Raw genomic sequence first — 12468 nt, 5'->3', positions numbered from 1 at the left:
CCCATACTCCAACTTCCTATCATCTTTCCATGGACATCTTCACTTGAAAGGAGTTTCAAGGCAGACCACATGTTAACCTATGAAAGTTATAGCCTTTCAATACTGAAAAACGAAATGCACACTATTTCACTATCAGGACATGCGAAAACACACCACTACATTTCCTACCTTCTAAATACACTGCACCCTGCCTATGGGGCTGCCTGGGCCTACCTTAGGGGTGACTTACCTCCAATAAAAGGGAAGGGTTAGGCCTGGCAAGTGGGTTCACTTTACAGGTCGACATGGCAGTTTAAAACTGCACGCATAGACACTGCAGAGGCAGGTCTGAGACACCTTTGGAAGGCTAGTTGTGTCGGTGGCGCAACCATTGCTGCAGGCCCACCAGTAGCATTTGATTTAGATGCCCTGGGAACATATGAGCCCATATTTAAGAAAACGTGGCGCATCAGCTATGATGTGCCACTTTTCTTGCACCCACTTACCGGCACCTAATAACACCATGGTGACACCATATTTATAATATGGTGCACCACGGCGGCTGTTAGCACAATAGGGTCAACATGTTTGATGCTATTGTGGCGCTTTCCTACACTATCGTCAAAAATGTTGATGCTAGGCAGCAAAGTGCAAGGAGGCCCATAGGTTATGATGAGCAGGCGTTAAAACTGATGCCAAAAATTGTGCAGTGAAATCGTTTAAATTTCACTGCACCATTTTTGTGGGCTTCCTAGCACCAGAACGCCCTCCTTGTGTACATTATGCCTGGCGCAGGCATAATGTGGCGCAACTGGTTACAAAGTGGTGCAATGAGTGCATTGTACCCCTTTGTAAATATGGTGTGGCAGAAAAGCCACTTTAGTGTCTCCTTAAAGTAAAAAAATGACTCTGTTGTGGCGCTAGGTCCTCTTAAATATGACCCATGGTGCACTATGCTAGGGACTTACTAGTAAATCACATATGCCAATCATGGATAACCAGTCATAACCAAAATTTACACAGGGGGCACTTGACTTTAGCACTCATCTGCAGTGGTAATGTGCGCAGAGATGAGAAGTCAGCAAAAATGAACTCTAGAATATCATAAAAACAGGACGTCAGAAAGTAAAACGACAGGGGAAATATGCCAAAAGATTGCAGGCTTAACAGGTGGTAAGGTAACATACCTAATATGGTTTGTAACAACGTGCACATGTATGCACTACTGCGAACAAAGCATTTTAGCTAACTCTTTCTACAGTAGGAACTTTGCACCCCTGTGTCTGTACAGAATGGCTGACTACAAGTTTGTTTTCATTCCCTGCACCATGTGTGTTCTTGTGCAGCAGCTGCTTATGGGGACACATGCTTTTAATTATTAGGTAAGTTACATGATTACTACATGACGGATGCCACCCCAATACCACGGTACACAACTCTACCAACACCCCAACTCCACTGCACTTTGACCACTACCACCATAGTCATAAGCATATCACAACCATTGCACCACAGTAACACTCTTATCACTACAGTACCATTGTCAACATGGCGACCAAAACCACGAATTCACAGGTACCCCACAACACCACACACCACCACAAAATAACCACTTCAGTACCCTGTCACTACTATACTAACAGAGCATAGGCCTCTGCAAATATTACCACTACTGTACTGTCATTACCGATCCACTACCATCTCACACCATAGCAATATGCCACTGTCACTGCCAAAGCCAGACTGTCCTCAGCACCAGGCCTATCACAGCTGGGGGTGGGGGTGGGGGTGGGGGTGGGGGAGTAGGAGCTTTGTGGCCTATAACGCAAACATTGTGGGGCCAAACTCTTGTATTATGACATGCTTTTAAGAATAAAACATGAGACCTGACTTGTCCCTTTTTAAAGCAGCTACTGCAGTAACGCCACTAGTTGTCATCAAATATTGTGTTTTTAATTTCTCTAGAGTACATGTCTTTCTAATTACAATATGCGTCTTTGTTCAGACACCTAAGAGAGGCCCTGCCTTATTTTTGGCCACGGGCTCCAACACGTCAGCACCGCCCCAGCACTGCCTCCTTGGTTCTGTCTGCTCATTCAACCTTTGTTCTAGATTTACTGGGGTAACAAGGTTCTCCTGGGGCCTGTACTGAGCACCTCACCTGTATTGCATAATTGTGTATGTCCTGCAGTGATCAGCACTTCTGTAAGTGTTGTGTGGGTGGATCAAAACCTGCACACAACTACATCGCCACAACTTAATTCTCTATACACAAAAGGCCTGATTCTGACCCCGGCGGTTCCTTACCTCCGGGGCCAGGGTCGGCGGGAGCACCGCCAACAGGCTGGCGGTGCCCCGCAGGGCATTCTGACCGCTGCGGTTTTGCCGCGGTCAGAAGTGGAAAACCGGCGGTCTCCCGCCGGTTTTCCGCTGCCCTGGGAATCCCCCATGGCGGCGCAGCTTGCTGCGCCGCCATGGGGGATTCTGACAGCCCATACCGCCATCCTGTTCCTGGCGGTTCTCCCACCAGGAACAGGATGGCGGTATGGGTTGTCGTGGGGCCCCTGGGGGCCCCTGCAGTGCCCATGCCAATGGCATGGGCACTGCAGGGGCCCCCGTAAGAGGGCCCCACATTGTATTTCAGTGTCTGCATTGCAGACACTGAAATACGCGACGGGTGCCACTGCACCCGTCGCACCTTCCCACTCCGCCGGCTCAATTCTGAGCCGGCGTCCTCGTGGGAAGGGGGTTTTACACTGGGCTGGCGGGCGGCCTTTTGGCGGTCGCCCGCCAGCCCAGTGTAAAACTAAGAATAGCCGCAGCGGTCTTCCGACCGCGGTGCGGTATTCTGGAGGGAGGAAGTCTGGCGGGCGGCCACTGCCGCCCGCCAGACTTAGAATGAGGGCCAAAAAAGTCTGTTACTTTAAAATGCAAAGCAAGTCTGTTACTCATGCTTGCACTTGTGCATTCATCTATTGGCTTCCTCTTGCATTCACCCACTCATCCATTCATAATACTACACACGCATACACAAACTCAACAATGATTGAAGATTCACTTTCAATTATAGGCTAGACCAAATGACTTTGCCACTGATTGTTTCTCTTCTTGTCGCCTATTTTCCTATTATATATGGAAGTATTGTTGCGGGCACAGGGGTGCGTGGATTGATGCAGGATCTGTGCCAGTGCCATATCAACGTACCAGGCTGCAGTGCTGGTGGGATGGGTCCAAGCACTGTGCTTGCTTCTTGGTTGGCAGCTGTGCCATATTGTTTCCATAGAGGCAGCTACGTTTGCCTTTGGACAGTGTAGTTAACTACGCCTCTGCACAGCTATCTAGTTTATTTTCAAGCAAACAGAGACAAGGGTAAAATGGTGGCGGCCGCATTGGAGGGAAAACTGCTGCCTCCCATTGAAAATTAGCTCTCCTCCTCCTTTCATATGAGAGGAGACCAAATCACACTTCAAATCCTAATATTAATGTTTATGCCCTGATCTCATAGTGACGGCCATCTTGGGAGTAGGACAACACCTTTACTATCTCTTCTAGTTAGAGAGAAGAATAATTGATCACATGTAAGTCTATGTATAAACGTTCTTATCTGAAAAAGAGTTTGCTCTATTATTCTTGCAACTTGAAACCTGCTATCAGCAATGTATATTTTAATGAATCTTCTCAACATGGCATTGTCCATAGCATTCTGTAAAAATATATTGGGGTGTTAAACGTGTTTAACTGATATAACTTTGTATATTATTATCATGCAACAATTCCTATATGACTGTTCTTTTGTGGCCCGCTTATATGCAGTATTAGAAAGAAAATATACATTTTAGCTTCAACATCAACATAGACGAAAATCCACCAAACCAAGAAAGGACACAGAGTGATTGAAAGGCTCCAGTACCATAAAACATTGTTGGACTTCTGTGAAGGGACGGTGTGCTGTGAACTACACTAAGTAATAAGTTAAAGATAAATGGAAAAGATGGGAAGCTGTACGATCAATCTGCACCCCATTTGGCACACTCAGGGGTGAATTTATAGGCCCCTAGCGCGATAGGAGCATCACTTTTTGTGATGCTCCTGTGCCGCTAAGTACCGCGCCGTATTTACACGGAGGCGTTAAGCCACTTTTTGTGGCTTAACGTCACCTTGAAAATAATGCCCCTTCCCACGCAGCACTGTGCGTGGAAGGAGCGTGCAATGGGTGTTGCTGTGGGAGTGCCACAGCAACACCCATTGCATTTTGACGCTGCCTCAGATTTATGACATTTTGTAAACCTAAGGCAGCACCAAATTCTAACGCCACCCCCGGGGGTGGAGTTAGCAGGGCGCAACGAGGAGGAATACTTTTATTCCTCCTCGTGTGTTGCTTTTTCTATGGGTGATGCATTCTTCAGCACGCATTGAAAGAGCAAAATGCCAGAAATGATAGTTTATGTGCGGCAAGGTGTCCCTTCCTGCACAGAAACCATTATTTGAAAGTGACCCTTTGGCACTTCTGTGTGTGCTGCATTGTACCAAAGCGTCATTAGTGATTGCTTATGTGCAGGAAGGGACACTTCCCACACATAAACAATCACATCCCTCAATGCAGACATCTTTGCACGATGGTGCAAGGATGCCTGCGTTGGCGCTGGCAGCTGAATTTAGCACCAGAGCAGGGACAACACAGGGGTGCGCCGTATTCACTTAGATGTGGCGCATCCTTGCATTTCTAAAGTGACACAGTGCAGCACTGTGTCTCCCCAGTTTTCCTGTAAAGTGTCAACCCTTAACTGCAGGGGTGCGACTTGTTATGGTTAAGTTTGACTCTTGAAAGTAAATATGATTTTTGATTTTTTTTATATTTTGCCATCATTAAATGAAAATGTAAGGTGTTTCTCAAAATGTTGTTTCAACCTCAGTAGTTCAATCCTTTAGAGCTGGTGTATGGCTGTGAGAAATTTAGATTATGTTAGAAAAAACAGCGTAATCTCCAAATTTCTTTTTACACTAAATTCGGATTCCTGAAATGTCTCCGCTGCTTGCACTACACAGTTTGTATGCGTTTTTGTTTGCAGGAGGGTTAATGCAGAAAATGTTTCACTGAGAGATATTCTGTACTCAAACCAGTCCGCTGCTGGTACATCATGAGTACCCTTTATGCAAAAGTGCATGTTCATGTGAAAAAGCCATACGAGATACACTCAAATCACACTTTGCTCTAGAAGCATAATTTCAATTTTTTTTTATTCTTTTCAAATTTCACAAAAATATTACACAAATTCTCATATGAATTGTTTTGGGCCGATTGATCAAAAAGCTACGTGGGGCTTCTATAAGTGAATGTTCTCATGTTAATTCTGATAGGAACATGTCTCAGACACATAGCAGAAACATAGTTGGATGGATATATAGTCAACCCGGAAATGAAGAAGTGCTCTGGTTCAACTTGCAATCAGTTTTTGGTTTCGTGAAAAACAGCCCATCGTGTTTTTTGCCAAAACGCTAAACATAAGGTGCCGAAGGGAGTAGATTAACTTCATGTGTGATTATTCATAGTAAATCTTTAGTTTAATTTAATTGGGGTCAAATATACGGCTTTTACAAACAGGTAAATTAAGTGGATTCTGTGAAACAATTACAGAAACGTTTCAATTGCCTTTACAACTACCGTCCAACTCATTACTTCTGTAATGCCTGCTCTTTTCTCGGCTGTTGTCAAGCCTGGTGATATGTAATGGACACTGATTGCATATTATAACACATACTTACTTTCTGGATTGCAGTAATGATGATGTTGGAGAACAAGGATAATACATAGTTATGCAAAGTATAATCATCTTTTTAATCAAAAACACGGCTCTTGTGTGCAGACTGGAGTTGTAGATATGGTGGCTAACAATTAAAGAACAAGTCCAGGGACGCAGTCCTAGTTGTCAATACAGTACCACCTCCCCAAGCCTAACTTTGTTAGACATAGGAATTCTAGGATTGTAGTGATGGATCTTTCAATGAGGGCAGCCTAGACAGGAAACAGCACTAGATGTACTATAGATGGGCTATCTGTGGCAAATCAACCTCCAATGGAGTGTGCATCAGGTATTGACAATGTTACACAGATTGTGATAATATGTTTTCAAGCTTAAGAAACAAACATAAGAGGTTGTGCATGGGAAGTAGATGGCACTAATTTTCCTAATGCAGTGAAGCTTGTACCACTGCTGGTCATTCCGCACTTGTGCAATGTCACTGAAGCTTGGTTAATCACTTGTAACTACAAAACATCCAAACTGTTTGGCCCTAGTAGGAGAGTAAATGGGCCGGAAGCAGATAGTGACTTCAAGGGGGGATTCCCAAGAAGATGTAGGTGATGGGCAAACAGCACGAGGTCAGGGAGCCGGCAGCAGCAAAGGACTCAGTAAGAAGGCTGGACTGCAGAGTAGAGGAGATGGAGAGCACAGGGTACTTTGGGATGGAGAGTGTGGCAGTGTCAAGGGGAGAGCACCTGAGAGTAAGAGGGAAGCAGCAGACTGGTCAAAAGGGGGAGAGGTACAGTGTCAATAGAGATAGGGAAAATCACCCAGGCCACACAGGCATAGGGACCAGTAAACTCCAAGGGGTTTCCGAGAGGTCTGGATGAAAGTAGTACAGGATCCAAGTGGGATAGTGCAAGCTCCAAGGGAGAACTGCTTCTACCTAGTGTTGTTAAAACTACACGTTGCCAAAAAGGAAAATAGGTACAAGCCGTGTAAATTAAAGACAAATGTTATATTAATGCATTGTTTATCTATTGTCTCCTTTATGACTTGATGTATTTAGGGAAGTTATTTAGGAAAAATGTAGATGACAGATGATGAGATAAAAGCTAAAATCAACATACTTCATTTAGCAAGTGCTCCATCTAAGGCTGTTGTAAGACATTTTGCCTTTTTTTCTATTAATCTTTTATCACAATTATATGAACCCCTAAAAACAACACCTTAATATGTTGGTTGCAATGGCTTTATTGTTGAACATTTTGATGTAACATCCATTCAGGACAGATTATCAGAGCACACGCTTTTATGAGGAAACATTAGGTAGTTGTCAGAACCTAGTGGCTGATTTATTAGAGATTGGCAGACTCTGCCAAACCTATGGTCCATCTGCCTGATTTAGAGGTGCGAGCACACTCAGCATGACGATGATGGCTCCTACTCTAGGTCTGTCCCCAACATACACCTCCAACGGCCGGATGGAATACAGACTGCCTGTGGTAAGCTAAACCACAGTCCACCCAATTTTAGAGTGGTGGTCGGGTGGCTTTTTTTTCTGTCCAGCACTGCAAGGTAAAACCTAGCAGTGAGGCACACTTAAAGTAAAAACAAATGAGTCCCACACCATTGTAGAATACTTCCATGGTGTTCGGATCAATAGTTTTACTTTTTGAAAAACAAAATCCCGCTTTTAGAGTTTTATTTTGAAAGATGTAAACTTTTGTAAATGTTTGACAGCTGGCTCTCATGTTTAACACAGCTGTCCTTCAAACTTTTATAAGATTGACAGGAACCACTATGCCAATGTAAAGAGATGTCAGCGGGCCGGCAGACATCTGTAAATCTGGGGACAGAATGTCTTTTGCGGTGATGGACTAATTCACTCTCTCATTCAGAGTGACATCACTCTGTCCTCCAAAGTCTAAATCGGGGGTCTCCAACCTTTTTTGTAATGACGTTCCTGGTGTTCAATGAAAAAATACTCGTAACTACAAATATTTTAGTGTGTTAATAGAAGTCAAGACAGACAAGATTACATTAGTGTATGCCCAATGAAAGGTTACCAGTAGGGATCACCTCAGTATATCAGGCATGGTTGCCATTAGTAATGTGAACTAGCATTTGCTATGCAATGGGTCTTGCATTTGCTCGACTTGGAGCTATTAGTGTTGTAAAGTCCTAACTGGACTTTCCTTGCTACATAAGTTGAAAATGAAAAGTAAAACAGTTTCACATAAGCAAGCTGAATCTAAAGAGCCTGTGCATAAGCGTGAAGCGCGAAGGAGATACAGAAAAGAGGAAACAGAAGTTTGCTCGCAGTCAACCCTATCGGCAGTTATGCAATTATCCATGTAACAGGGTCGATGTCATGGGAAGTGCTCAACTACTGCCCAGCAAGATTGCGCTGCATAGGAAATGAAAAGAAAAAGTAGTCCAGAAGCCATGTATATTTTCAGTTTTTGGTTAGGTACGCTAGAGGAGGGCTAAACACCGGAAAAGGCATGACATATGAATGCCTTTCACTAATGAAATCAAGTGAATTTTAAAAGGCGAGCCCACGACCCATTTTAACTGATGGGCATGGGGTAGCCGTTTGTTAAAAGCCCACAGAGAGATACAGCAGCCTAGAGCGCTTGCGCCCTCAACCCTAAAAAGGCTTTATAAACTTGGACTGCCTCTACATGGTTCATACAAGACAGCCATAGATACAATGCCCCTGACACCAAGGTAAAAATATTAGCAATATGTCTTTACAGGGACTCATGATTTATCACTCAAATGTCAGCTTTAAATATATTAAATATATTTTGGAAATGTACCATTTTTGTCTCCTAGCATCAAGTTATGAATTCTGAAAAATACACTCAAATTCGTCCTGAATACGATCTCTTTTCAATTTTGGGATGCATTCATTAATTCAACTGGGCAACAACTTTCAATTTACTAGGTTGAACTTCACATAGGAGATACTACTCACAAGTAGCTGGAGAGCTATTAGTAGCTCACGAGCTACTTGTTGAAGATGCCTGCTCTAAATCATATTCTCTCACAGATTCAAGAGGAGCATTTGTGCAAGAATTTATTTTTAGTTTCTCTCCTTAAATGTAGCCACTTATCCTTTAGCATAAAGTATATTCCTACCTCTAAATTCTTCATTTGTGAGTTTTTTCAACTTGCTGCTCAAGTACTGGTACAGCCCGTCTAGGTCCTCAGCATCCCCTTTCATCACTGCCTCGTAGATCCGATCTCGGGTGTACACGTTGGCTGCAGGTTCCCTTTCAGAAAATCACAAAAGTTGAATTGAATATTGAATATTATTTCAGTAGCTCCTTCACTGCATCGTGCACCAAGGGTGTCAACACACACACACAATATAATCATTGATATGAAGTTATTTACCAGTCCTTCATTCTGACCCGCCTAGTAGGGGCAGGTAATTTGGGTAGGTCTGCGCTTTGGTAAGAATACCCTATGCATCCATTCAAGCATAATCAACTGATTTTATTTAAGCAAAGACTAGATTGATAGGGTTGATTGTCAGTCCTCCTTAGGGAATTTCGTATGGGAACTATGAGCCTGACTATGACTTAAGTGGTAAATTCAGTTTTGTAAACACCTCATTTTTCCTTGACAAACCTGCAATAGGAGGTATTTACAATAACCGATAATATAACTGACAGAAAACAAAGAGAGCGAGCACCAAATGTCTCTCATAAGGACGAGCTGTCACTGTGTTCCTGGCACTGATTTTGCCACCTCTGAAGACAGGGGTCTCAAAGGCAGTGCCAGGGGTCACAAAGGGCAAGCCAGGGGGTCATAGCAGCGACCCCTGGTGACTCCTAAATGACTTCCATGTCTCTCCTGAGGCAGCGGAATCTACGAGTGTGGTAAATACCATCCCGAATTTCGACCAACCAGTAGTTTAGACCTAACTATAACAAGCATTTGCAATGCAGGGGGTCTCACATTTCCTCCACTTAGAGCAATTAGCATCGTAAAGTCCTAACCAGACTTTTATTGCCACATAACTTGAGAAAGAAAAGTAAAACCATTTTACATACGCAAGCCCGTTTAAAGTGCCACACCATGAGCGTGAAGGAGCACACAAAAGGAAATAGAAGTTTGCGCGCAGTCAAACGGATCGGCAGTTATACAATTATCCATATAACAGGGTCGATGTCATGCAAAGCGCTCGACTACTGCCCAGCGAGGTCACTATGCATACGAAATAAGAAAAAGTAGTCCAAAAACCATATGGAAAACATGGAGCCTCGTATGTTTTCAGTAGTTGTCTGATGCGCTTGAGGAGGGCTAAACACTGAAAAAGGCATGACATATGCATGTCTTTCACAAATGAAATTAAGGGATTTTTAAAAGGCAATGCCACGAACCAACGAAGGTGATGGGCGTACGGTGGGCGTGGTAAAAGCCCACAGAGAGATTATAGCAGGCTAGAGCGCTTGGGCACTAGACCCTAAAAATGTCTGCCAGTATGGATTATGTGAATCTTATACCTTGTAGGCCCTGATGTCTTATGTAACTTTTTCTATACACTGATTTCTGCATGTATTAGTCATTGTCTCTGTATGTGTCTGGTAAAAGAGACACTATAAAATAAATGAATACATATGAGAGAGAGGCTATGGCGAGATGAGAGGCACTATTACAGGGTGACAGTGATAGAATTATTGATGAGCCCCAATAAATATTGCTGTATCCTGGTGCACTGTACGGGCATCACTTAGTATGCATTAAAAACTTTTACAATTGAATATATGATGAAAACTGGGTTGTAGAATGCACAGTTTTTGCCATTTTTCCCCAAATGTTATTGGGGGAGAACCCCCTAAGCCCCATTGCAGTGTCAGGCTTGTTTGCTGTGCACCCTATGGGGGCTAGTCTGACAAACTTTACCAAGGCTGCTTTGGGTTCCCAGTTCACCCCTGAGTGTGCTGCTGGATAAATGTGCTTTAAGAAGTAGGTTAGCCATGCCTTACCTGTGCTGAAATGCATGACTCTTTAAACCCGAATGGGTCTTGGCATTGTCAGCTGACACACGAGATGCAGACCGGAAACAGCTATGCTTTAATGAAAGCCAGATTTCAGACCCCTCCGGTGCTCCATAGCCACCCCTTGTCTCAGCCAGTCACAGCCTCAGGCGAAATACACTTCGGCTGCTTCAAAACCTAAACTTATTCAACTCGAAAACACACATAAAAAAAAACAAGGGATTTTTTTACTTACCTGCTTGGCATTTCCGACCTAGAGTGTGACATAGTGGAAGCTGACACATCTTCCGCTTTCATTCTAAAAAGAAATAAGCAGAAACACTAGGTTTAATTCAATGCCAAACGTTGTCCTGGTAGTTCGTTGTTACATCTGACAGCCTTAGGGTGGTCACCCCTAACTTTTTGCCTGCCTCCCTCCACTTTTTGGATACTGTTTTTGCTGGTTTTAAGACTCTGTGCACTTTACCACTGCTAACCAGTGCTAAAGTGCATATGCTTTCTCCCTTTAAACATGATAACATTGGATCATACCCAATTACATTATTTAATTTAATTATAAGTCCCTAGTAAAGTGCACAATCAATCATGAATTTGTAAAGCGCACTACTCACCCGTGAGGGTCTCAAGGTGCTGAGGAGGGGAGGGGAGAGAGGAGGGGGGAGGTGCTGCTACTGCTCGAACAGCCAGGTCTTGAGAAGTTTCCTGAAGGTAGGAAGGTCTTTGGTCTGGCGCAGGTGGGTGGGAACAGTGTTCCATGTTTTGGCGGCGAGGTGCGAGAATGATCTACCGCCGGTTGTAGGTCTGCGGACGCATAGGACGGTTGCGAGGACGAGGTCTGCGGAGCGGAAATGCCGGGTCGGTGTGTAAAAGGAGAGTAGTCTGTTGAGGTATTCTGGTCCGGTGTTGTGCAGTGCTTTGTGAGCATGGGTGAGGAGTTTGAAGGTGATTCTCTTGTTGACTGGGAGCCAGTGCAGGTTTTTCAGGTGGTCTGTGATGTGGCAGTGGTGGGGGATGTCCAGGATGAGGCGTGCAGAGGCGTTCTGGATGCGTTGCAGACTCTTCTGGAGTTTGGCCGTGGTTCCTGCGTAGAGGGCATTACCCAGGGCCGGTAGATTACATGCTACTAGTGGGCCTGCAGCACTGATTGTGCCACCCACTTAAGTAGCTCCTTAACCATGTCTCAGGCCTGCCATTGCAGGTTTCACTGCCATTTCGACTTGGCATTTAAAATTACTTGCCAAGCCTAAAACTCCCCTTTTTCTACATATAAGTCACCTCTAAGGTATGCCCTAGGTAACCCGTAGGGCAAGGTGTTGTGTAGGCAAAAGGCAGGACATGTACCTGTGAAGTTTACATGTCCTGGTAGTGTAAAACTCCAAAATTCGTTTTTACCCTGCTGTGAGCCCTGCTCCTTTCATGGGCTAACTTTGGGGCTACCCTCATATAATGTTTGAGTGGTAGCTGTTGATCTGAAAGGAGTAGGAAGGTCATATTTACTATGGCCAGAATCGTCATACAAAATCCTGCTGACAGGTGAAGTTGGATTTGATATTACTATTTTAGAAATGCCACTTTTAGAAAGTGAGCATTTCTCTGCACTTAAATCCTTCTGTGCCTTACAATCCATGTCTGGCTGGGTTCAGTTGACAGCTCCCTTGTGCATTCACTCAGACAAACCCCAAACACAGGATGCTCAGCCTCACTTGCATACATCTGCCATTTGAATGGGTCTT

General features: G+C 44.1%; 1 protein-coding gene across 1 annotated transcript in view; it reads right to left on the bottom strand.

The window, feature by feature from the left end:
* LOC138285856 (transient receptor potential cation channel subfamily V member 1-like) overlaps positions 1–12468 on the bottom strand; it is a 342258-nt gene that overhangs the window by 178235 nt on the left and 151555 nt on the right. Inside the window, exons 3-4 of the mRNA XM_069226332.1 lie at positions 10971–11033; positions 8868–9001 (exon numbers count right to left, since the gene is read on the bottom strand). Coding sequence (XP_069082433.1) covers positions 8868–9001; positions 10971–11033 — 197 coding nt within the window. The remainder of the gene's footprint in view (positions 1–8867; positions 9002–10970; positions 11034–12468) is intronic.

The sequence above is a fragment of the Pleurodeles waltl genome, chromosome 3_1, assembly GCF_031143425.1.
Source record: "Pleurodeles waltl isolate 20211129_DDA chromosome 3_1, aPleWal1.hap1.20221129, whole genome shotgun sequence".
In the NCBI taxonomy this organism is placed as follows: domain Eukaryota; kingdom Metazoa; phylum Chordata; class Amphibia; order Caudata; family Salamandridae; genus Pleurodeles; species Pleurodeles waltl.
Note: the sequence above shows the minus strand (reverse complement) of the source record. Positions and strands in the feature narration are given on the sequence as shown.